This window comes from Anopheles gambiae, chromosome 2 (assembly GCF_943734735.2).
Source record: "Anopheles gambiae chromosome 2, idAnoGambNW_F1_1, whole genome shotgun sequence".
NCBI lineage: Eukaryota > Metazoa > Arthropoda > Insecta > Diptera > Culicidae > Anopheles > Anopheles gambiae.
The window spans coordinates 5,051,134-5,078,930 of NC_064601.1; the positions used below are offsets into that span (position 1 = coordinate 5,051,134).

A 27,797-nucleotide genomic window follows, 5' to 3' on the forward strand; every position below is an offset into this window, starting at 1 on the left:
TCAGTTCCGAGCACTGGCTGCCGCGACTTTCGGGCGATTTGCGGCCCCGTGGTATCGAGATGCCCAGGTTGTAGTACTCCTGCGGTGACGTTGGCGATCGCACTGAACCACCGGGCATAATGTGTCGCGGACTCGATGCCAGCCGATAGTCTGTGTGAAGAAGAGAGCCTTATTACACGAGCCGTTTCTTCCTATTCTACGGCGGCGACAAACGTGTTGCGCATATGTGTGAAGCGTATGTGTAAAACAAGACACACGATTTTTTTTTTGTAATTGAAAACGTGAGCTTTTAGCACCCAATCGCTAGGTCAAACAACCGAACACGGACGTTAAAAATCGGCAATCGTTCAAGCGACAATAAAACATTCACGATTATTAACTGGCGGCAATATTTGCGCATGGCTTCTAATCGATCATTCACGGAACATTTTGAGAAAATAAGTCCTAATTTAGCATCTCGTAGAATAAACTGCAAAACAAACCAAAGCGCCACCTAATGCAGATAGCTAGAAAACCACATTCTTTTGACTAATTTGGACTAGACTAACTTCAGGTCACAAATCTGTTATGGTCAAATCATGCTTTACACATACACATACACAAGCACGCACAGTGCAACACAGTGGTCGGCCGTATACGACGCAGACAACTCCGGTCCAACAAAAGCCAAAACACCTACCTTCACTTGCGAGTGACACCTGCGACTCGTCGATGCTGTGCGATCGCTCGTTCGGTGCCCGCTGCTGGCTGGCCGAAGAGGACGCGGTCGACGACATGGTCGAGGTAGAGCCCTGCAGCATCTGGTTGGAGGAGTTGGCCGAGTGCCAACTGTCCGCACTCGCCTGCTTCTCGAGCGCATGCTGCCGAAAGAGGTGCTGTATGCCGTGCATGGCCGGTCTGCTGCTGCTACTGCTGCTGCTGTTATCCGATCGATCGCTGATCTCTTATCTCTATTACGAATATACGTTTCGGTATATCGCTCACGCAGGTCGGTCGTCCGACGACAATGTTGGTGGTACGTTTTGAGGGAAAGTTTGAAATGCACCACTCACTCACTGCTGGCTGCTGTATGAAATGCGTCGTATTTAATCTCACTTTCACATGAACACACTCACGCACACGGTTGTGGTTGTTGTTGCCTTTCCGAGTTGAAGGCTGCTTTGGTGGACACACATATACACTTTGTCACGCACTACAGTCACATTATGGAGATTCCGTGTGAATGAACCTATTGTGAATAGAAGCGCTCAGTAAACTCTCCACATTTGCACTGAATTACAATCACTGGTCACTGTTTGTGCAATATAACAGCAACGCCAGAAGATAAGAACCCGCGTGGACCTTATGCAAAGAGCGGCTGTGTTGCGTTTACCTTATCTTAATGCTACTTTTCTTACACTAATAAATCCAGTTCAGTATTGTTTCTCACAAATACAAGTTTTTGTTAGTTTACATGTTTAATCCAGGCCAACCAGACCCGGTGGATAATTCTGAGATACAGCGTGCGCTCTGCGCCCGTAACACGTCGTTCATGTCCAACAAACAATCAACGACTGAATGGCACCACCGTCCTGTGTCTCCCTGTGGGTGACTCGGGTGTCTCACCTCACAAGCCCCCAGCATGAAGTTTACTTCCCTCCCCCTCACCACATGGGGGATATGATATTAAAGTGAAACGTGAAGCGCAAAACCAGCTGTTGCTGCAAAATCGTGTGACTCTCGCTGCGCTGATGTTCTTCCCCGGTTTCCCGCTTCCACAACTCAAAACTACAACTAAACCCCCACAGGCATATACACCTTCAGCTCTATGACTCCCGGCGTGCTAATTTATGGAGGAATCATGTCGGCTTCGCCCTTAACTTCGCACTCCTCCACGCTTCCACACAATGTCAAAGTAAAAATTGCAACAAAAAATCACTCCACTCTCCACCGGGAGGGAAAAAAGTTTCGCACAGGGATATCCACGCGCAATCATGAAAACAAGGAATTCAAAGTAGTTGCAAAGTAAGAGAGAAAAAAAGCACACAGGGCAAGGACTATTCGTTAGGATTCGCAAGGTTCACGCCGCTCAGAGCATTACATGTTGCCGCCGCTATTATTGTCATCTGTCTTGCTCGCATCGTAGCTACAATGAACATTGTAGGAATAGACAAGATAGAAATATTGCTGTCATGTTCTGCACATATCCTGCCACTTCCCCTTCAATACAAAATACCCGGCGCACCGGAGTGCAAAGGCAAAAAGCAGAGAGAGAGAGTAAAACGTAATTGGACCATCACAACAATGTGGAGTAGTTGGTGCGACGGCTCGTTATCTAGCTGTAGCATCACGGTGACACCTCTCTTTCGTGGATGGGAGAGGCGGAGATCGATGTAACAAACTAAATCACCACCGTATGCAGAAAATCGCCAGCAGAAGTTGTGCGCTGCGTGTTCATTAATTATTATTTCCCGCTTAATTAAACAACTCCACCACTACCAGTTGGACACAAGAGAGGTTGATGAGCATATCTGCTCCTGTCTTATCTAAACCGGCTGATAAGCAAAATGTGTGCAACATTACGTACAAAAGCTCACCCTTTTTATCTACTAAGGGAACACGGAACCATGAGGCAACCAATTTAGAAATTGACACTATTTTCGGAAAAACACATCCAACGCCTGATAACACACAAACGCATAAAAATAGTCGATCGATCGATCTACGGGGTACGGCTATTTCGCCGTTTATTTCGACAGCCAAATTACGACCGAATGTCAAGGTCTGGGCTGAAGGATGGCACGGCTGCTGCCGAATGTATTTAAAATGTTGGAAAACCACACCGTAAAAATAAAATCAATATCCGCGTCGGCACACTCGGGTGTGTGCACATGGCTCGTTTCTGCTTCATTATGCACCACCACACCGACGTCGCCCACACGCCGACTGCGCTGAGAGCCCGTGCTCTGCGGTCAAAAAGGAAGATGATGTTAGAAAAGGCGCAGGCGGGCAAACACTTGCCAAAAATTGTTAAGCCATCGCTGGAAGGTGGGGTGCATACTGGGCAGTACTGAGGAGACAAAAGGGGTCTCTACTACCAGCAGCAGCAGCAAAAGCGTCTATTTTCGCTCGATATTGATTATAATTCCTATCACAACCCGTTCTCTCCTCGTTGGACTGAATCACCAAAAGAAACGTTTCTTTTCGGTATGCTTGATTGCCTCATTCTCTCAACGGTGTGTGGTCGGTGGTTTCGTTTGCAGGGATGGAAAAGGGTAACACAGGCTCATTGGACGTGTACCGAAACGTGGAGACACGCGACACCCATTCCCGCTGGCACATCACATCTTCGATTGATCGTTGGGTTTGGGTAAATTAATTCAATCATATCTAATTAAACGCGGCAAGGCTACGGTGCGGTGGTGTGCGAGCCATCATCAGCAGCAGTCATGTCCCCGATAGAAGAAGCAGTGTGAGCTTAGACCAACGAGATTGATCACCGCAACTTACGGTTACGATTTCTAATGGGTCGCGTGGAAAGGTCGCACTGTGATGGGGGTCTGTGAGCAAATACAGCGCATTCGAGGCAAGAGGAGGCGGCGGCGGGCAACAAGCTGAGAAAATCGAAACGAGTAAGCAAAACAACCCTTTTGCGCAACGCAGACTAAGGGTGGCACAAAGTGGTACTGATTGAATTAAGCAAAAGGTTTACCGTTTTGAAGATAGTTCATATCTTGATCGCATTTAGCGAACTCCCTCCCATCACCATGTTTTTACCGTTTCGTTTCTCTCCCTAGGTGTGGAATTTGGATCTACAGTTTCGTCTATGGGCATCAATGACATTAAAAATACGAATAACTCAATCTTCTGGGAATGGTAAGCACATGCAAATGGCGTGCGGAAGCGAAAACGGAACGAAATACGAAACACACCACAAGCTGCGGTTGAAATTTGACTTCCTCCGGCCGGTCTGGAGAATACTCATACACAAACACACCCACACGGGACGCTTGTAGTACACCATAAACACAAACACAAACCATCGGACGGGAACACAACACACATAGTAATTGAAGGAACACACATAAAATATTACCCCGTTGTTCCCTCGACTCGAATGACGATTGACGGTCATGTTGCAATTGCATTCGTTTGCACAATATCCATCCGAATCGTTAGCACACACACACACGCCAACACCACCTCCACCACCAGTCACTTTGGAGATTCTCCTTTCCAAAGTTCGCTTCATTTGCTGAAACTTTTCTTTGTTCGTCCATTTTCTATCTCAAATTCCAAACGACAACGCACAGAGCAAAGAGCTCCTCTGCGCTCGTTTGGGCAGGGAGGAAGGCCGGGTGGTAATAAAAAAAAACTAGCCAAGAATGCACTTTAAACCGAACTGGCAAGTAAAGCGATAAAACCCGAATTAAATCCCACACAGACAATTTGACGCTTGCTAGTATAGCGCGACGTGAAATCAGGCACACATTGCGCACTGGATGAAAGGGGACACACAGTCGTGGAATTTGAGCTGGTCAGCTGCTGGTGTGGTACGAACGCGAGGAATGTTTTTAATATTTGTAAACCTTGTTTATTAACATTGCTGCAAAATAGCAAACAAATGGAAACTCTCTTTAACAGAGATCAGAAAAAGTTTGAAGCAATAAGTAGTTTGGTAATAATAAGAATAGTTTTCATGCTTCCATTTCTTCGAATGAAGGATGTAAAGCTATCTTTAACCCAACTAAACTGTTCATTTTTTACCTTCCTGTGATTTGACCTCGACATTGGACCTACTATTTCATACACTTCCAATTCGTGCAACAGGAGAAATTATTTATTTATCGCTCACCAAGCGATTTTCGTATAGCCGATGATGCTCGGGTGAACAGTTCACATTTATCCTCGAGACCTCAACGCCTCTTCGTTTATTGTGGCGTCAACTCGGCAAAACCATTTTCTTAACGATCCAGGCACATAATAGAATCTGACACACCGGAGAGAAGAAGGATGATAATGATGGAAAATCAATAGAGAGCTCAGAATAAACACGCACATGAGGAAGAGTGTTTCCACGACACGGTAAGGAAAGGCGCTATTATGACGTATGAGAGAAACTATAAAGCAAGCCGATAAATTGAAGATGAATTTCCTCTGGCATTGATGAATAATAAATTGCATGGAAATGGTTTCTTGAACATGCTTACGTGAGGCGTGAGGAATCAGGAAGGAAACTATGGTCCTTTTATTTCCTATCTTTAATTGCCAATGAACCAGAATAGGCATACATCATACAAAATATTATGGAGAATTATCCATTTTCCAATTTAGCTATACAATGTCCAACACAAATAAATAAAATTCTGAAAATACTTATCTTCATTCACCATAAAGCGTTACCAAAAACGATGACCAAAACCTCCTCCTCACTCCTTAAGAAACCGAAGGAAGGGAAAATCGATAATACAACAAGTTCACCTTTTCCCGTGACCTAACGCATCAACAGTAGAGTGAGGCCGGCGGAAAAACGATGATGGAGATGGGTGTCCACTTTGGGCGGTAAGAAAGATACTTGACGATGAAAATCAAGCAGACGTTGCCGCGATCCACTTCTACCCATTCTTATGCGGCGAGGGGTTTGCCCCGTTTGGGGCCCTCCAAAAACACACTCATCAGACTCAGCTCATCTTGCATTTCATCGGCCCCCGCCAACGGTACCAGTAGTGAGAATGAGAGCAGCAATCTCACTCATCCAGCATCCTCACACACACACACATCATGCGGGGTCTCTCATTGGGGAAAATGGTCTCGTGCTCATTGCTTCAAGTAGCGAAGATAAATATGACGATGTTTCATCTTTCTTCATCTTTTCCATCTTTCACAGACAGCGAATGCGATGGCCATGGACACTGTTGCTGGGAGCTGCTTTATTTATCCCAGCAAAAGTTTTGGTTTATCAAGGTCTTTGTATCATGTATCATAAAAGCATACATCACCATAGCACACCCTGCAATATCTAGTAAACAAAACCCTAAACGCTCTATTTAGATAAGGTCCCGCTCCCCACGGGTCATCGGGGTGGCGATAAGCGCGGTTTCAAAACAATTGTCACTTCACCGTGTGAGTCCGTGCCAGCTGGACGTAGTACGTGAAGGAGACACACCAACCACACTATTCTGTAGAACAGCATGTCACATCCATCCAGAATCAAAAGTCACATGGTCAACGTATGAATGTATGAGAAGGTAAACGAGTATGCGTGCAGGGCATTCCATCTGAAACCACCCAAACTCCCCCCGAAATATATTTAGGTCAGTACGCGGAAGGGTTCCTTCCCCCCCCCCCCCACCCCCACACACACACACAGACCCAGAGCGCGTAAAACCCTTCTCAAAATGCCACCGGAGCGAAGCGGATGGAGGAGAGGGACCTTAAAAAACTAAAGGAACAGAGAATTTACATTCTAGTCACCATTATATAACACCACTGTTTGTTTGTTTATTTTCGCCGAATCGAAACTATGCGCCTGCAGTGCACCGTCTCTTCCGCATTTGGGGAGCTTGTTTCACCATTCACACCACACTCCACGTGCTACTACTACTGCTGCTGCTGCTACTGTTTGTTTCTAGAGGACGACGTCATTAACCCGCTCTATCGCTCTATCTCGCTTGCTTCTAACGAAAGGGTTTGCACTTCACAAAACGTGTACTACGCCCTGTCAGGCCCTAGGGTACCGTGTCCGACGCGCGCGAGTTTCAAAAGCGTATTGAATGGGTTTCGTTGAGCCGAGATTTTTCAAGCCCAACTTCCCAGCGCTCTCAACTCACGTGTGTGTGCTTGTGCTGCACTCTCAGCTCACAGCTCAGCTCATTGCGATTGAGATAAGTGAGCGCCGCGATGAGGATGAGAATCCTCCCACTAAACTGTCGCTCCCCTATAGTGTATGTATGTGTCCCTTTGCTGCAAGAAGTCACGAGACTCACGTGAATACATTCTTCTGTAGAAACTGATGTTTGGGTTTGAGTTTAAGCATTTTAAAGCGTCATAAGGTACCAGCTACTGGTAGCTAAACTTGCTCATTTCCGGTAAACTGCGAACTGTTATGTTGGTTTTTTTTCTGCTTCCTCAGCTCTATTTCCTTGTGTAAGTTTGGATTGAGCCTTTTAGTGAATAATAGACAAGAAGTTCGTAAAAGGACGTACTTCTACGACGTCAATTCTTTCCCTACTACACAAGGCTGTAACCCACGGCGAGCCTTACCCCGTCCATATGGACTCTCCCACAGTCCTTCGGGACAGGTTAGAACCGGAAACGAGGGCCATGAAGTGATTCAAATACGTAAATAGAAGAACGCCGGTACATTAAAGCTGAGCTTTGACAACCGTTCAACAACAACTCACTGCAATGCCGGCATCTTAAAACATCTTCATTTTTTCATATCAAATGGATGGATCAAATCCCTCTTTTGATTGTAGCTTTAAGTTAGCTTTTAAGAAGAAGATTAGAGAAACGCTTATTTACGGTGATTTGCAAATCCCACACTCTTATCTGTCAGAACCCATCAGCATCACCCTAAAAGCGAACCCTTTGTGTAATGTCTGTTCAACCCCTTCTAGACAGCAAAAACGAACATCTTAACTGCTGATTTGCTATCTGATAGTCTCACCGAATTCTCCACCATTAACTCCTTCACATGGAGATTTGAGAACATTTTCCACTTGACTGACGATCCGCATTCGGAAAAGCTTTCAGCGGTAAATTGAAATAAAATAGAAAATGTAAATAAAAAAAATCTTTACCGGTTGTGGTTGAGCGTACCACACAACCATATCCTAGCCGGGTCCATCCTTCCATTTGCCTCATATTTAATAGCTTCCCCCAAGGAAAGAGGATAACAGAAAGCAACGGCGCAAAACGGTCTTGCCGTGCTGGGGCCTACGTGACACATCCAAGCCTTCACACCACCACCACCACCACCACCACTGCGTATTTTTCCTCGTCCGTCGTCCGCGTTCTCGTGTTGGAAGGGAAAACAGAACTCGCGCGCGGGAAAATGCCTCACGTAAACGGTCTGGCCGACGTGCGCAGCCGCAAAACAGCCGTACAAACAGGCGAAGCCAAAAGGAAAGAGTACACAATATACCGTCTGCCAAAGGGCGAGGATGGTAATTCCCATCCCCTCCCAACATAATACGCTCCCAACAAAAAACACACGATCCAACAAGGAATGTAAACACAGTCTCGTCTGTGCATTCTTTTGGACCTTTCCGCCGAAACGGTGAGAGTGAGAACCACCAACAAGGGGTGAGAAAATGAGTGCCACGGCACCACCCGATGACGACACACACGGATCCGTTCCTCCGTGGGTCAATTGAAAGTGAGAGTGAAAAGCGTTCCCGTCCTTGAAACGGTGGACGACTTGGCGTCTCCACCACCACCATACCACCATCGGTGGTTGGGGTTGGGGTTGGGTGGCAGGCGCGGTAAGGTGATACGTTTTCTCTCTCTTGGCCTTCCGGTTTTTCGAAGCAATACGATGCTATCGAACGAGTGGAAACGGTGTAATTTGCATTGCGAGAGAAAATTCAATATAAAATGGGTACCGCCGGGCGCGTTGTTGGCGCGATTAGCTGGAAGAAAGGTTAAAAAAACGCGCAATTACCAATGCGGGCTAAGAAGTAACACCGATGGGGCGTATTCAACTGACACCTATTAAATGGCTGCATCAGGTTACACTCTTGCCAGGCTATTTTTGCGTTTACTTATTTTCCTCACATCCCCATACAATCACAGGCCATATATTCTCTTATCCTTCACCGTAGTATACGCTCTCTTTTTCTCTTGTTGCACATTCCGTTGACCTTCGAGCGTGCAATTTGTTGCTGTTTCCGACACCGCACCCCTTTGCTGACAATTTCCTACGACCTGCTCCGTCTACAGCGGTGTGCTGTCATTAAGGAAAAGCGACACTATTGTATCCATTTTCCGTCTCCGTATTATTTTGCTTTTGCAGGGATCACACAGCATTGAAGAGGGGGTTTTCATTTACATCCGACCCGCTTTGCCCTGTGTGCTTCGTGCCACGCTTTTCTGGCAGGGTCATAGCCGGCGTTAGACAACAACGTCTTACAGAAACAAAAAGATGTCAAAACAGGTCGTAATTTCGTAGTGCGACCAACGGGAAAGAGCTACAGTCCGGGAAGCCTAGCAAGGGCACGGACGAAATAACCTCAAACCAGCACAAACTTTCTTCCAAAGAGCATCTTTTTTCCCGCACCGGATGTTCTTACACACTTCTATAGCCATCCCCTATGGCCTCCCCTTCGCCTCGGTCAGCTCGTAGCGGGGAATCATTAAGCCTACAGGATCTACAAATTACTCTCTTGTCAAATTACGGGTTTATGAGCGACCTTGTGCTGGTGGGGACAACGATTAGACGTCTAATGCGGTGGGGCGTACACGTGTACGGCGAGACGAAGCTGGCCCATAAGCCCTCGGGGGAAAAGTTTACATTGTCCCGGGATTTCCAAGAAGTAGTGTCCTTTTTTACCGTACCATGTGTCTCATGCTGGTTACAAAATAAAAAGGCATGAAAATAGGAGCAAATATTAAGCGCAAAGTTTACTCCTCACAGGTCGATGGAAGAATGTTATTCCAAGAAGGTGGGACCATAAATATTATATTCAACATCTACACAAAAAAGGAATACAAGCAAAGCATCTGGGACCAAATTCTCTTCATCTGACTCAACGGTCACTCAAAGTGGAAGATTCAATAAGCTAATTTCCAGCAATGATCAGAAAATGTCCAAAAATTAAATAACTGTGTTGTGCCCATTATGTGTGATAAAGGACAGTTTATAGAAGGCATACCCCACATTCTCACATGAAAGCTACAGAAATATGGATCTAATTCAATAGAAGAAAGGACAGCCAGACTTCAAATGCTTAATGCTTCTAATTCCAGCCATGCATCAATCAAAACACGGATGCGAAACACAATTAATTTCCCATTAGGATGATCGATCGATGTGTTTTTCCGCCTTCGTCCGTATGTAGAGAATGTCGGAAAAAGGATAAAAGTGTATTTTCTTCCGCTTTCAAGGACAGAAAAGCAAATGGAGGTTCACTTGTCCTCTATATCGGTGTACCAACAAGCATCGGATAGATCTACTACTCTATCGAGTGCATTCAAAAGAAAGAAGAAATGTCACAAAAAGGTAAAATATAATCAAATTATTTCACATTATTTCTTACGACCGAATGCATGCAGGGAAAAAGTTTTTCACGAAGGGAGCGAGCAGTAAACAAAAGCATAAAAACTGAAGATGTATTTTTCAACAATCGAATTTAATTCCATTTTCCATCTCCGGCGAGCATTGTGCCAGGAAGGGGATCTAACTTTTCCGGTCGTAATGGAAGCAGCAATTGAAATTCGATTGTTTCCGCCGTTCAGGATCTGCTGATTTGATTGCAGGGAGTGCTAGTGCCCAAAACAAATAATACAACTCTCCTAAAACTTGAAAAAAGATAAGTTCTCAAACCCAGACAGTAGGTAGTCATTGGAAGAAAATAGCAAAGCGCAGGAAAAGCTAGAACATCGTTACTTTGATGACCGTGTGTGGGGGCGAATGAGCGTGAAAGAAGTTATTTTTACATCCATCCACCATCATCATCACGAGATGCGTCCGCCGCGTCCACGAAACGTGTGAAACGCGGACACGCGCCACACGACTAGTTTAGTTTATTTGTCACCGAAACCGTCCATGTTTGTTCCGCTCCTTTCATTGCCGCCTGTCCTCATGTTTTCCCTTCTAGTTTTCGAAGAAGTTCCCATGGGAGATACTCGCACACACGTACACAAACACTCATACGTGTGGCGCCAATTCCGACAATTATTATTATTAGAAGGCGAGATTGATTGAACAATTAACAGAACCGCAAAAACACCAAACTAACGCAAGTGAGTAAATTGTGACCAAATGATGGGAAGTATCATCACCGTAGGGAGTTTCAAACAAAATATCCCACAACAGATAGCTTGAAACCGAACCAAACGTACGTGTGTGTGTGCGTACGATAAAACGTCTAATAAACACACAAACACCGTTTGAAAGTTGTTTTTGTGATGTCTTTTCTAGCAGCTTCTCACGATCGCGATCGTTCCACGCGCTCGTTGGAAGCAGGCGGCACGTGGAGGGCAAGGCAAGTGCGTGTGATCGCCGTGCGCGGTCATCGTAGAGGGAGGAAAGAGACACAAACAAACTGCAGCAGAGCACAAGTGTAGTTGGGGGAAACGCACAATCGCTCTCGCGCGCGCGTTCACTCACTGCGTATACACACGCGGGTGCGTTAGGCGCTTTGTAGGGGTACAGTAGTAGTGGCACGCGTATATTAGTGGAGCCCCACTCAGTCGTCTGTGGAGGTTACTGAGCTCTCTCGCACGGTAGGGCCCCTTGTGGCGGAGCACTGGAAGTCACGTAGCCACCACCGTCAGGCAACCGAAGCGATATTGAAATGAAGCAGGGTAGGGGAATAGATAGATATTTGGGTATTACACCGACTGACTGGCCCTAGCCTTAGCTAGCTAGCCCTTCGTGGTAAGATGGAAATTTCCCAAAACTCAACTCATAGCCCTTACGAAGCACTACAAAGACGTAGCTGTCACCCTTAACACACACACACACCACCGTTTGTGTCTTAAATACCACGATCGCTTTTCAAAGAAGATTTTAAAACGTGCTACAGTGGAATAAGTTCGTCTTGTTCTATTCACACACACAATACCATCATAAAAAAGGTAAGCCCTTTTGTTTCTTCCTTAAGATGCGCCCTGCAAATACCTTACACTTGTGGTCACTATCACTAATTCTAACTATCACTTGCTGAACGTGTGTAACTACGCCACGATATTCCACACAAGTCGATGGACCTGTAGGTTTCGTATTTCACTTTCATGCGGCTCAAATACCAAAGAGCAAATGGTGGGATTGGCCGCAGCGCGTGGATCGGTTGGCCATGCTAACTCAATCGCTACCGCACTATGGGAGCGTTAAAGAAAGGGGTATTTTATTTAGTAAAATATTAATACACATTTTCACACAGATGTTTACATGTTTGAGTTACACTCGAACCCAGTTTTAGCATTTACTTTTTATACCAATATTTTTTTTTAATTTATCCGTGGCTCTTCTATAGAAAATTACATCCTTCCGGCTACATGCCTTTCCCATAGTGCGTAAGACGAGATCTCGATGTGTACAAAAGCGAAGGAGCAGGATCTCACGCACACTACAATCCACAACGCGATGAGGTAATGCGCATTAGGCGTGTGTATGTGTATGTGCCTGTTCGCGCGTGTATTCATCGCACACCTTCAACCGAGCTCGAATGCGGCGTTAAAGGAAAACAAAACCAACCCTTCCGCTTTCTCACACCCCTCTCGTAACCTTATCCATTCCAACATGCTACAAATATCAACGAGTTCTTTTCAACGCCAGTTGGTTTCACGGAAAAAAGTGGAACAAAAACACATGCATGGGAACATTCGTTGCCAAAGGTAGAACAATTCGTTTCCAGTTAATCATTATTTTCAATCATCTTTGGCAACGATTGTTTTCCCAAATCTTACTACTGACAGAAAACAGCAATTATGCCGGCTAGTGGAAACAGGACGGAAGCACCACTACTACGATAGTTGGCTTTTACAGGTAAAGCTGCGCAATTCGGACCACACGGCCCCTTGGCCTCTTAATTATATTGTTTACCCCCTTGCCCTTATGTGCCGTAATACACGGTAGTTGTGTTGTTGTTTATCTTGCGCCGGCCGAGGGCTGGCCAAAAAATGTCGGACTGTGTGTTAGTGTGTCAGAATCGGTTAGATAATATTCTTACTGCAGCAGGCAGGAGGAGGGAACTGTTCTCTCGAGCTGAAACGCTGAGGGTGCGCGAAAAGGAAAAATGAGAAGATAGTCGACCCTGAAAATTAGGGAATATCAGTAACAGCAGCAACCACAACCGGTTTTCACCGGCCGGTTTCCGCTGTAATGGTGGTAAACACGCTGTAAAAAATGTGCCGAAAAAGCTGCTTCCGAGCAGGTCTCTTCTCCTCTCCGTCACTCTGACTTGAAGGTCTGTTGTACCGTTTGTTTGCATTCTGCTGATGCTTTTGATAGCGGAAGTGTACACGCCTCGCGGCGGTGTACAATCAATCAAACTTTCGAGATAAACCTTTAGCGCAGGTTTTTTTCTACTACCAAACACAATCAGATCTTGCGCTCGGCAGCTTCTGAGTCATTCAGCGTCAACACGCTCGATTCGATGCGACCTTCATTGTCGTGCGTGTTCGATGATGCCAGTGCTGTGCGATCGGGTAAACAGCATCGGCGACAATTTCTATGTTTACCTGAGTAGTGTGTAGAGTTAGAACACTCTATTTTCACGTCCATAAATTCAGCCCATTTTTACACAGAGCACAGGCAAGCGCGCCCCATCGGTGGCAAAAGTGCGATAAACAGGAAACTCATTTCAGAAACAGTAACACGAAAACAACGGCACGGAAAAGGGAAAGAAGATTGGCGTTCGCAACCGAAAGGAAAGGGAGCGAGAGAGAGAGACAGAAGGAGAAGGAAAATGGGCGAGGAAAGTGTGGACGGAATCCGGCAAGAATGAAAAAAAAACACAATTATACACACACGCACACACTTACTAACACCGTTTCAAGGTTACTCTAAAACACAACAAGAGTCTCTTCTCTCGCTCACTCGCTTTACGCTTCCCCGCAGTGCAAAGGGATGGCTTATTTTCACACGCCGTTCGACAGCCGGCAGAATGTTATGCTGTTTTAATCCCCCCTTTACGCAAATTCATCACACGTTTTGCTTTCTTCAAATTCTTGGTAAACCATTTTTTTCTTACTTCTCCAACTCTACGGCAAAAGTTTCCCTTTACAAGCCCCAGAAACCACACAGCGTCGTAGTAAACACAAATTCGTGTGGGGTGGAGGGAATAATAAAAAAAAACACATACACACCATCCAACACACACGCACGTTACGCAAAGAAGGAGGCTCGCTCGGTTGTACCAACACTACCGTAGCACCCAGCTACGTGCGCCCGATGTGTGCGTGCAATCTTTCGTAGTAAGCCGGCGGAAAAGCAAAACAAAAACAAATGCCTCTATCAACCCTTGTGCGCGGATGACAGCTGTCTCGGCGTTGTGGCTCTCGATTATCCGGGCAATGTGAATATTCTATTTCTGTGTTTTTGAATGGTAAGTGGTGGGGAATCTATTTTTAATCGTACTTTTTGACATACAATTAGGCAATTATATTTTTCATTCAATTTGGTCTATTTTCATTAAAAAAAAAGAAAAAAAAACCAAAGTTATGACATCATCGGTCACATGTTTTTGAGGAGAAATAGACCTACCCCACTCTAGCACGGGACACGGTAGTCAACAAAACGGGTTCATTAAAACGAGACAGGGAGAGAGAAAAAGCGAGAAAAAGACATCTGCTACAAACCACAATAGACGCGGATGCTCTCAATTGTGTGTGTGCAGCAGTTGTGCGCATAGTATTACGATGAATATTCCTTCAAAACATGTTTAACTTGACAGACAGGTGGAACAGAAGTAGAAAAAAAACTCTTGATACCTCATTTCAGTTTGCACGGACACTTCACTTTGACAGAGAAAATGCATTTGACGTGTAGTTGACGCTCCTCGACAGAGCTCATTATTATGTCTTGTTTTTAAATAGGGGACAACAAATTGTATACCGAGGTACTTACATTGGACGGCTAGCTGTTGCTGATGCTGTGCGGCTGCTTTCTGTTGGGGTGGGAGAAGAAAAAAAGAGTCAGTATCAAAATTTAACAAGCACATACATAAATAAACTGAACTGAATCTTGATGTGGTTCAACGAGTAATAGTTAAATATAACCGATATCTTACAATCATTAACGCCTGCACACCGGAACGCTGGAGGGCCTCCACGTCCAACGAGCGACTACGATGCTGCCGACCCGGAAGTTCCATACCTCCCCCCGATTGTCGCCGCAGCAGCTTATTCTTCAGGTAGGTCGACATGTTCGACCGGTTAGAATTAGCTTTATCTTTCTACCACCACCGTTTCCGGTGGCTTTATACACACACACACAAACACGCACGCAACAACACTTGTCAGAACCGTAGAACTTAGGACTTTTATGTATACTCCCAGCTAATGGTCACCGCCTTGGAAAGTTGTACTGATTGATCGTTATCTCTACATAAAGCGTACTTCAATTACCGACGCACCTTACTGAAGAATGGGAAAAAAACCACACAACTATTGACCGATTCCGGATGCAATGTTACGGCTACTTTATGCTTTCCACAACTACGATAAGCTAAACCACACAACACTCCACTCCTCGTCAACATACGTCATTTGCAGCGGAGAGATAAAGCAAATTGGACTGGACAGCAGGGCAGTATGTTCCCCGTTGGAACCAAAAGCTGTCCAAATGCACATCCAGACCCCCATGCAACCACCCTTCATGCTTTAGTAGGCCCGACGCGTGGGTAAACAACAAAACAATTGCAACGGCAGCGCAATGGATAAACACGAGCAGAACGGAACTCCAATTGGCAAACGAGCGTCATCATTTCTGTTACAAACAACAACCTTTCCTACTCATCTTGTGCTTGATGAATTGGTAAGTGCTGGATAAAGGGAACCGCTCGTAAGACTCACTCCGCTCCTCGTTTGCCGCATTTTAGTGCTATTTACGTACGTCTTTTTTGCCTGCCAGTGGAACTTATTGAAACCATCCAACTCATTGACGAGCTGGTTATAGGACGCTCTTCGCACGATGCATTGACAATATGCCACATGACAGTAAACGCAATTGAGGTGAAGGTTTAGTGGGGGAGCTATAAAACAACCGCCTTCAATTGATGGTTTATAAAAGTCCGCCACAATGAATCCGATTGTACTTTAATTTACTTTCTTCCTTGTTGTTTGGTTTGTTTTCCTACCAAATGTGTATATTTTTAAAACAGTCTATTTACGTCTATTCCTGCACAAAATGCCACATACATACACCAAAAAAACCACCATGATCAATCATGCCCCCGACCTCTTGGTACAAATGTTTTGAAGCATCCGTACCTAGAAGCAACACGATGCACCTGAGACAACACTTCCGTCTTATCACCTACAGAAGTGAAAATGAAAAACAAAAACCAATCGTGCCTTGATAAAGCTCTGTCCTTTTGAGCGTTCGCTAGGGGCCCACGTGTTTTTAGTAGAAAGGTTCAGTTTTGATGAGACTGCACAGATAAGCGAAATTCATCACCACTCGCTTCACATGCGCCGCAACTCACTGCAGATAACCGAAAACAACTGGAAATAACACATTTTTCCGCAATTGATTATGATCGACCCAGAAAGACGACAGGTGCGATTGAAGAATGTTATCAGCATTTTTATTGTTTCTTGTAGATGTATTCGCTTGTTTGGAAGAGGATTTCAAACACTTCTGTCCTGCGTTTTATGAATAGATTTGGATGTTCATCCACACCAAGCTGCTGAGATTACAGTTGCGACTTGTGTTACGTGCCAAAAGGGCAACGTTGCCTATCTCGAAGGGTAACTTCTAATCGATGTGTGTCCCTCCACCACCTTCCAACGAGAGACATTTGGTTCCGCACGAGCGCGAGGCAAAACCTGACCCACCACAGAGCGTCTGAAATTACATCGACACAATCTGACGGTTGTCGGAGAGAGCACTAGTCGAAAGTATGAAACAAAAACACTACGAAAAACAAGTGTTCCTGCTATTATAAAGCTTATTCCACACATGATCGTCTCACCCCCGTTGGCTACCGGAGCTGGTGCATATATTAGATCAACATGTCAACCTGTCATCCTCTCCACAGGTCATGTGTCTGATCGCTCGTACGTGCGCATCACTCGCATCACAGTGCAGCGATGGAAATTGACTGAGAACGCCGGAACGACGGAAATGCGTCTCTCTTTCCCTCTCCGCTGACACCAACCACAGGGACACGTGCATTCGGTCAGTAGGTAGATCGTCTCATGTGTGTCTGGTTTTTCGTTTCTGGGATAAGTGTACACACACATCGTAATGTATGCAAATGAATATAATTGTCCATCCAAATGGCTGGAGGACAATATTTTGAAAAAAGGGAAATGGGAGATTACCATACCAAAACAGTTGTTAGTAGTTCAAGTAAACTTTTAAGGAAAGCAATTGTTTACTAAACATGAATTCCAACATTCTCTCAGGATTTTAGCTTTATTTTCCAATTTTGAATCTTCTGGATAGCCCAATAGTTTGGTAATTCCCATAACTCCCATTCTGTTGATAAATCGTCAACTCACCTCACACACCATAAAACTAAATCATCCACAGTGCAAATAAAAACAGATCATTTCGAACAAATATTTACTCTTCACTTTGGCCTAATATTAACCTTTCCTACGGTTTGCTGAATTATTACTGTTGTTATTTATCCGAGCTCTTTCTCTCTCTCTCTTCCCACTTTTGCATCAAACGTAGAAAAACACGCTAAGTGAATGAAACGGTTCGGTGAAGGTGAAGGTGCTAAACGGACGAAGAAGTGAACGATCTACTACTGGACTGCATAGATCGACCTGGTACGGTCGCCGACCACGCTTCTGTTAACTAATAGAGAACTGGATACATTGTGCTGCAGCGAACAGACACACTTGACCCTAAGCTAGTCAGTAAACAAGGTGCCAATTGAACCAGGGGACGAACCGTGCTGGACAACCTCTCCCTCCCATTGGTAGGGACAATATAGTACGCGACTCGCAATTTCCAGTAGACCTCGGTGGAAAGTGTTGTTGCTAAAAATAGGTCCTCCCCGGTTGCATAAAGTCCCGCGCAGCAGCGTCGTCACAGACGGCAGGAAGCAACAATTACGACCCACTTCCGGACGGCGAAAGGCTACTTTCCTTCGTCGTGCTTGGATTTAAGAGGACGTCTTTTGAAGCTGAAAGCTGAGGAGGTGTATCAACTTTCAAAGAAGAAGCTTCTTTTGGAGGCATATTGCAGTTTTTTCTTACGCTGTTATCAACGGACAAACAAAATCTTCCTCCCCGTGCGTGTTCCAGAGTCATTCGCATTATCTAGTAACATCTAGAGCAAACAAACGATATGAAGCCGTTAAATATTGGCATTGTGTGTGCACCACAGAATCAATATTATCTCGCACAATTTTATCATTTAACAAGGTTTTTGGGGGTTGGATTCTCCTCCACCATTTGAGGCCGCCCCTCGTTATACCCTCTTCTCAAGGCCCCACACCATAGGTGTGCAGGGTAAAAGGGCATTACGCGAACGATAAACACACTCACACACCACAGCGAAGTGCGTTTGTGTCATTGCTTGCAAATGAAATCAAATTGAGCGTAATAGAGGGTGGTGGAGGTTTACTGTCAGTTGTTTACGCTTCAAGGGATTGTTTAATTTTCAAGAACTTGAAAACAAAGCGTTATTCTTGCGATGATGCCCGTTTCCAGAAATAAACCTCCTCCTATCTATTATCCAATCTGATAAAAATCCCAACCGGATGTTACGAAAGAGGACTACTCCAGTGAAGTACTAACTACGTAGTTTCAAAACTAAACAACTCCCTCACACATCATTTGCACCCCGGAGGAGGGATAACTCCTGTACCATCCGGTAGGAGGGGAAGAATGAACAAACAACCATTTTGAAGTGATTTTGCGATACTCTTTGCACACTATTGGCTCTTGTGATTGCCCTATCAAGCTGCCCCATAATCAGACCCATTATCAGACCCACTGTACTTGTTCAGGTTGTCCCAACCGCCTTAGGGAAAGGTCCCTTTACCCTCCCACCCCAAAGAGAGGTGTTGATAAGCACTGTTACTGTTTACCGGGCATCCGGGTTGGAGCGATGAGTCCAATGCGCATGTGCATGTGCAACCTTCAATCCGAAAAATCGCTACCGATCGATCGGCCGGGAACAGAGTGCAGCACTCCTAATCGAACGGGACACGCTGGAAAGGTAAACATACTCCAGACGCTGTGTGCCTGTGTGGTGTACTATCAGCTGGCCAACTAATAGGCGTAATGGAAAATACTTGCTCCCAAAAGGAGCACTTTAATCCGGGCAATCGGTTCTACACGCTTTCATCGCTTTCATAGACACTCCAACGCCATTGATTCAACGTGTTGGGGCTGGCGGTTAAATGTCAACATTTAAAAAGGTTCTGAAGAGCTGTGATGCGCGAGCACTAGTCGCTAAAAATAGCTTCTTCACAAAACTGTTGAATCTTCAAGTTCTGAAGAGTTTTGATTGCATCTTTATTGCGCACACGTTCGTTACCGGTGGAATCAAGTACATACAAATATTACATAGGGAGGTGAACTTGTTTTTGCAGCAATACTTAAGCGACTGATATACCACGGTCAGGGAATGAGAGTAACACAGAAACCACAAGTAGAAGATGTTTTTTTTTCAATTTCGTCGCTGACCTCCCAACATCAGAATACATTTTCATATAGCGCCCTACGCAAACGATACGCGAGAGGCGTCTTCTCAAGGTTGCACGCGAGTAGAGGATCATTTACACTACGCAGCCGTCTTGCCGTTCTTTCTTAAACCGGAAGTTTCATAAGCGTGTGCACTCGCGGGCAATTCTGATTGAGCAATTGGTTGCACGATCCAAAGTCCTCTCCGGCGGCTGGAGACGTCCCCGTAACAACAATAGGTCTACCAGCCGCATGACCGGCCTACCATCCCACATCAGTGCTCCTTCTTCATTCCATTTCCACAAAACACACTCCACGCAACGATGGTGTCGCTGTTGCACATCACTTTCCTTCAAAGCTCTTGCGGCAGCTCTTGAATCGGCCACCGAACAACCGACCAACGGTTCGGTTTCACTTTCCTACCGCAACCGCGCAAACAAATACGCCACGGACGGTCGACCCTGCGCGCACCGACGTTTGGGGGGGCGGGGGGGGGGGGGGGTGATCACGGTAAAAAAGCCACCAGCTGCAACCGATCGATTGCTGCATTAGATTGGTAGAGATCGCATCACACAAACACACTGGCGCACGGGCACGCGGCAAGCGAGTGAAACAACAAACCGAGGCACAGAGAAACACAAACACACAACGGCGATGGAGATCTGAGCTTTGGACGGTGGCTACAAAACTACAATAATAACGAGCCACATGACCACCGACCTGGCCAATGCTCGATTGCAACGATCCCGTTACCGTACACACACGCACGCACGCACACGTTTTCTATTCGTCACTTGATCTCGTTTGTGACGAGCGCGGTCACACCGCACACCGTACCGTCCGCCACTAGGTTGGTCGTGCACGCGGTGGCCTTAGATAAGTGCATTCACACTGCACAGAGGGGGTGCAGTGATCGAGATCCGGAGAAGGGAAGAGAGTGAGAGAGGGAAATGGAGGCTGCTTCAAGAACAAACTGGGTCACATCCGTGGCCTTCCGTGCCTTCCGAAAACCAAACATTGCACATTGTCGCGCCCGAAACACACACACACACACACACACACACACGTGGTGACACGACGATACACAACCACTAAAGCTCATCCACGAGGTCCGTGGTTTTGAATAATCACAGTCAATCTGTATAATCACCTATTCCTTACACCCGGCGGTAAACTCGAGCGGAACGCGCGTCCTATTCAGACCGACTGTGCAACCGAACTAAAGACGTTTGCGCCGAGCACACGCGGCACATCCGCACGAGCTGCTGTGTGTCGCTACCGGTATACGTCATCACCTTCCAGAACGCGCTCGTTCACTCGCAAATGAACCTGCCGCCCTGTGGGCACAGCGCGATATCGGTCAAACGACCAACAAACGACGATGACGTCACGCACTGTACGAAGCACACGAACCGATACTAACACTTGCAGCTGCACTATCAGCCCGCGCGAGCCCGAGAGACTGCGCGAGCGCGCGTAATCGAACCGATCTTTCACTATCAATCGGTGGGGTGTCACCGCACACAAAGCAAACACCCACCGACTGCTGCACCAGACACCAGCTTCTCCTCCGTGTGCGGGCGAATCTTCGCACGCTCATACGAAAAAGGACATGCTGATCCACCACGTCTGCCCGATGGCGTCACATGAACAATATGCCCCTGCCAGTCTCGGCAACCGCTCTCACACGCTCTCATAGACCCCCCCCCCCTCCCCCCTGCAGGCTCGATCACTCTTCTACCTTTGCCCGTCACACCACCACCGGTGGTCGGTTGGTTACAGCTGGTGGTGGAGAGAAGGTAATTGAATCGGATGCTGCCGATGTTACGAGTGATCGATCGGTGGTGGTGGTACTACAACAAAAAGTGCCCCCCCCCCCCTCCCCCCTCGAACCGTCCGGTAGCGTACGTACGTCAAACAAGCCACCGTTTGACCTTGCGCCGTACACGGTTGCGGCCGTGCATGGAGCGACCATTTTTGTGGACACTCTCAGTCGCGCACACGTTACACCGTGTCCCGTGTCAAACGGCTCGAGAAGGGCTCGAAAATTCACCACCAGTCGAGAGACTGGCAAACAAATTTATTGAAAAACACTAAAAAATACCTCTGCTTCAGCAGCAGCGTCTTCAAACGTACAAGAGTGCGCGCGTAAGAGGCACCTGGCGAAGGAAACATTCAACCGATCGCTGGGCCGCTCTTTGTACCGCTTTTATTCTGACGTAATTAACGACATCGTTGCACACCATTGGCTGGGGGGCTGTGGTCCCTTCGCCGTTTCTATGCCGCTGCGCTGATGGCGGCGCACAGATAATTGCGTATCGATTGCTTATCTACTAGCGTGTTTATAGAGTAGTAATAGCTGATAATTCTATCACCTTCGATTAAAAATGGGACCCGCTGTCATGTGTGGAAGCTTTTAGCCCCGCGCTCGTTTGTTTGCTTGTTAGTTGTTTAGTTTTCCCTTGTGCCAAGCGATCTTTGATCGCTGTAACCTACACACAAACAGTTGCGTAATGGTGAAATGCAGAGGGAATTGACAACTCAACAACAAGCCGACGTGTATTTGGTCGTTAATGAAGTAAACAAAACAAATATTTGATCAATTCATCCGCTATTCCAACAACAGGAAGAAGCCTTTTCGGTTGTCAGTAAAACACCGGTTAAGAGCACAGCAAATGGAACAGTTCCCATTAGTAAATGTTCATTTGATTTTTAATTATCTTACTAAATATTGAAAACTCATACTTTTAGTGTACACGTGGAGGCGACGCATATTTCGCGAGGTATTTTTGCTAACAAATCAACCAACGCTATAACAATTCCAAAGAATTGCCTGTTAAGTAGCTCGGCTCCACAGCTATTTACCGAAACAAGGATATTTTAATTATATTCTGCAAAAAAAGAAGCATTTTTACACTAAAACTCCATGGATTACATCATTGTAAGAGGTGTCCGAGTTGAATCCAGTTGAATTCATGCGTGAAACCTCGGACATGAACCATTCTCACGGGAAAACTCTCTAGCGCCATCTATGTGCCAAACTGCGTCGAGCAGTTTTGAATAGCTCGAAACGCTATTTCGAGCACATTTCTAACGCTCCGCAGGTTTCAACACTCTTTTACGTCTGATTTTTTACTTTTTAATTCCATCTAGGCTCTCCTTTTTACAATCACATCAACATCATTAATCTAACCACAAGCAGTGCTTTGCCGGTAAAACAACTGATCCGTGCCATTTTTCCTACACTACAATGTATACACACAACTGTCTCTGTCTGCCCCTTCCTACGAGACAAATCATCGTGACCACATCAAGATTCATTTCATACCAGACAAAAAGTGTCAAAAAAACCCACTGCCCACCAAACCCACTTACCGCTTTACGTTTGTCTGCCTCGGAAACGGCCGAATTGGAACGGTGCCTAAACAAATCCATCACCTTCGTCATCGGAGACTTGCCGACGTCCGCTCGGCGCACAGCCGTTACCGTGTGGTAGTACTAAAAGAGACACACAAAACAAAACCGAGCACCAAATTACGCCAGGGTCGAATTGGTGGCCGGGGTGATCCAACGCTCTACCAACCTGTGCATCACTGCCCGCGTGCGGATGGGCGGAACCGTCGCGCACCTTCGACGAAGTGCCGGCGGTGGCGGCAGCGCCCGTAGCACCGGCCGGTTGCTGGTGCTGGTGGCTGTGCCGGCCGCCGACGTGCAGCGCTGCCTTCATACTGTTCATAATGCCCCCGGAAGTGCTGATCGGCCCGCTGCCCATGCCGGTGCTATCCTTATCCGAGCCCGATTTGCTTCCATCGTCCTTTTTCTTCTTTGAATCGGAACCCTTGCGCGGTCGGAACACGTCGAATATCGTCGGTCTTCGATTTGGACTGGCAATACCTAAAATTAAGAGGAACAACAATAACGCTCATTAGTTGCTGTGGCTTTGGTGTGTCTCCTCCCCCTCTCTCCTTACCGTGCACGGTCGATTGGTTCAGTACGGGCGCTTCCTCTCCACTGCGGCGCCGTTCCAGCGAACCGGAACGTGCGCCGGATCCGACCCGCTCCGAGCTGCGCGACAGGCTTTCGTGCTTGCGGTTCAGCTTTTCCAGCTTGGCCGCTTCCTTCTCGAGCCGGCGTGCCTCCTCACGCTTCTGCTTCATCACCTCCTTCTCCTGCTTCTTTGCTTCCTTTTCGCTTTTCTTCTGCTTCTTGGAGGCACGCGTCGACGACTCGCCCGAGGTGGCCGGTGCCGTCGACGGACGCTGGAAGTTGCCGGAATCGATTGCATCCTGCCGGAAATGAAGCAAAGTAGAATTAGCATAAGGAGAACATTAAAATGGAAACCTAGCATCATCATCCCCCATCAATGCATGTGTGCGTTATCAGCACACTCTGTTCGTTCGTTCGTTGTTATCTTTTTAGGTTATGTTGTGAGAGCTACTATCGCTACTAAACAAGGACATAGTTAAGACAATCGAGAAGCTACAAAATTGGATTCCAAAACCTCATCGTACAAACAAAACTTACTGCTTTCGTGGGAGACTTTTTCTTCGCAGGACTGTCGGCAAACGCCGCGTAGTTGGGTTTCGCATTCGCTGGCAGCGTTGTCGCTCGAGCCCCGGGCACCACTGCAGTGTCTTCCTTCGCTTTGGCGGTCGCCACCGGATCCGGCCGCTTTACCCAAACCTCATCCAACTCGAACGGAATGTTACTGCTCTTGGCTGCTGCCTCACCGGCCGACGCTTGCTGGCCGTTCGATAGCGAGTTGACCGAATCGCAGCCACCCGCATCAGCACCGGCTGCCGACGAGAGCGATCCTCGGCTTTGCGTGAGTGGACGGATTTCTACCAGTGATGTGTCGAAGAAGCGCCGATCGAGATGGGGGGTGTTGAGGTGAGGTGCCACCGCCGCGTCGGGCGAAAACATGGAACGCAGCGAGGTGTGCTGCCCGGTGCCGCTACTGCACGGGAAGTGGATCGTTTGAGAGTTTTGTGCGGCCGACACCGGGAGCAGGGCGATCGTTTCCGGCCGCAGTCGGGCGGGAGGGCTCGGTGTGTCCGGCTGCCGTTTGTACTGTTCCTGCTGCTGCTGCTGCTGCTGCTCCTCTTCCTGCGTCTTCGTGACCATGAAGCGAGACTTGCGAGGCGCCTCCGCTTCCTCCTCCTGCTTGCCAGCCGTGATGATCGCTGGTTCCTTTTCCGCTGGCGTACCGATGACGATCGCCGGGATCGGACCGCAAGCCGGCCGGCCGGTAGCGGACGGGGGGGAATGTGATGCCAACTGCTGCTTCTCGTCCTCTTCGTCCTCCTCGCGACACTCGGACAGTCGGCGGCGCACGTGGAACGGGAGGATTATGGGCAGCGAGGAGGGCCCGAACAGGACGCTACTGTCCGAACGTCTGCCCGGGCTCATCGGGGGAATGGGCATTCGGAAAGGCGTCCCGGGCCCATCCAACAGTGGATGGTCCAGCGGTCGATGCTCGGTAGGGGCGGTGCGCGTTCGCCCCACACCCTCCTGCTGCTGCTCATGATCCAGTTCCTCTTCCACGTCGCTCACCGAGCTGCTACCGTCGCTCCAGGACGAGGCAGACGGGTGTCCACCGACTTTGGCCCCAGGTCCGCTACCACCACTGCCGCCGACTGGCCGTGCCTGTCCTCCTCGGGCGGCGGAAGAGCGCTGCGGGGGCAGACCGTGATCGTCGCCAAAGTCGGAATCCGAATCGGACCGAATGTTCTCGAGCTCCTGCATCAGGCTGTCGAAGTGCTGCTCGAAATCTTGATCCATCACCGCGCCTCCCACGTACACCGGGGTGCCCTCGCTGCCCCACGGGTGGTGCAGCAGCTCGGTGGGCCTGTACGGGGGCATGTTTTTGAAGTTCGTTTGCGGCTGCGCCTCCTCGCCCGCCCGCGGTTGGTTCTCCTCCATGAAGTCGACGCGCTTCTTCATGCGCCGCTTGGCCTCCTCCATGTCGCGCGCCATTCGCCGCGCGTTTTGCTCCTCGTCTGCGGTGTTGCCGGTCCCGTTGTTGTTGTTGTTGTTGTGGTTGTTGTTGTCGTTGTTCTTCGGTGACGGTGCCATCGATGCGGCGAGAGGCGGCTGCTGTTCCCGCTCCAGTATGAACAACCCAGTAGTAGTGGTAGTGTCAGTGGTGTTAGTTCCGCCACCGTTCGATGAATCGGCCATTTAATTAATCTAAATTCGCTCTCGCTGTGCCACACAGCCACACAGCCGGTGGGCCACCGGGAAGACTGTGGACCGCGGCTGCCTCAGTGCTTCCCAGCACGATTAATTAGGGTTAATTTATTTGTACTGCTGCTGCTGCTGCTGCTCCTTTTACCTTGTCCGCCCGCTAGCTCTTATCGCGTTTTTTTGAATTCTTGTCTTCTCGGAAACTCGGGCCTAAGTTTCTCTCTACGATGATCAGGTCGTTGCTGGGCGTTGTTTATCTTTCCGATGCAACACAGCGCACCGGAATGCAGTTTGTGTTGGAATACAGCACACTTTGTTTGCCTTTTGTGCTTCGCGATTACAGCCGGCTGCTGCTTGCTTTGCTGCCACAGGTCTCGCCACAGATGGAAGCGGGATGCGTGTCACCTTGTTTCATTTTCTACCGGTCTAGCCGCAGCCGTACGGTGCCTGGTGAAGGATGAAGTATGCGTGATGAGCAGAGGGTGTTAATCGGTCAAGAAAAGGGTAATTTCCACACGACTTCAACCGAGCCTATGAGGCAGAGACGTGTTGGGATAGCTTGAGTAGACTGTAACCGGCAAACTTTGACCAATGTTCAGGTTTGGCTGACCCTTACGAAGCATAACCCTTAGACCCTTATATATTAGAATCTGTATTATACTGAAAACAGCATTATTTGCAAGAATAAAAGCGCCCCACAAAGTTGAAGCTCCGAGAAACAGCTGTCTATCAAATGCAGTTTCTTGAACAAATAGTGCACAAGCGTGATAACGTCTTATAGCTTATAGCTGTCTTGCTTGAAACCACGACCCAACGTAGCACACTGGGCACGTCAATGTTGCTACTGCTAACGATAAATGGAGCCGTCATCGCTGTCACGCATGCTAACAATCTGTTTGTCTGGAAACTATTTTTACATCTCCAACAAAGACGTTCAACAGTTTCTGTCCCTGTGATAAGGTTGTTGAAGCAAAAAGAGAGGATTGTTTCTACTGCTGGGTACAGTTGGATGCTCAGCAACATGACGTATGTACGTATGATACCGAGTAACTTTCATAAATTATCATTCAAAAAAGAGTTATTATAGTTTGCCAATGTTGATCAGAACTCAGAACGATTTCAAATAATTGCTTCAATCTTTGCATCTTGGTTTTTGCACCCCTGGCTACAAGCGATACTCCAGCAGCCCCAGTCTAGCCCTACTTAAAAGGGTACACGTGTACGACCGAAGCAGAGTCGGCCGCTTGCACCCCACCCAATTGCGGAAAGCATACCCGCACCCGACGACCCATCGAAAGCGCTTCCCCATACATGGGGCGAAGGGTCCGGCGCACATGTGTTAGAATGACAAACGCGACCAAACAGTTTTGTTCGGCGTGGTAACGCTGTGGTAGTACTGATGCTAGGGGGAAGGGCGCATTGTGTTGTGCAAACAGGGCTGGATGGCTGGGCGGCTGGATGTCTGTTTGCTAATGATAACCGAACCAAGCAAACACACAAACACAGCGCGCGCCCAACGGATGGGGGGAGATTGGTGGTTCGAGACATTAGGAGTATTGAAATGTTACCCTTCTCCCACCTTCTGCCCATTAGCCGCCCACTGCGCCCGCCGGTCTCGACGTGACATAAAGGTGACAAATAAACACTAAACCATCATCGCCCGTACAAACATGGGCACGAAATCATCTTCCCATTTCCTGCGCGATTGGAACGTGTTGCCGTGATATTCGGAACACGAGCCATATTGTCCATTTGTGTGTTTGTGTGCGTGATTCGGGAGGAAAATGGACGCCACCGGTTGTTGCTGCGCTGACATTGGTAATGTTGAAGATGAATGAAGCTGTGTATTCATGCTACAAAAGGAAATCAATGTCGTCTAGAAGTTCGATTTACACGCATTCAGCGACATCAAACAAAGAACGGCGTGAAAGAGAGAGTCAATTAATGCACGCGATCAACCATGAGGTTGTAGTGGCAGGGCAAAAGGGGTTGAACAGCATAATAGGTCACGATCCGATCGCCAACTCGTCCCTTCGCTAAACAGCTGAGTGAAGCGCAGAGGTCGTTGACCTGTACGCTTCGTTTCGTCTTATGGC

The 27,797-nt window shown here is 47.4% G+C and overlaps 1 protein-coding gene across 1 annotated transcript in view; it reads right to left on the reverse strand.

The window, feature by feature from the left end:
* LOC3290476 (uncharacterized) overlaps positions 1-27,797 on the reverse strand; it is a 58,906-nt gene that overhangs the window by 21,104 nt on the left and 10,005 nt on the right. Inside the window, exons 3-7 of the mRNA XM_061663549.1 lie at positions 24,040-26,148; positions 23,486-23,801; positions 23,099-23,409; positions 22,891-23,013; positions 14,774-14,813 (exon numbers count right to left, since the gene is read on the reverse strand). Coding sequence (XP_061519533.1) covers positions 14,774-14,813; positions 22,891-23,013; positions 23,099-23,409; positions 23,486-23,801; positions 24,040-25,695 — 2,446 coding nt within the window. The 5' untranslated portion in view covers positions 25,696-26,148. The remainder of the gene's footprint in view (positions 1-14,773; positions 14,814-22,890; positions 23,014-23,098; positions 23,410-23,485; positions 23,802-24,039; positions 26,149-27,797) is intronic.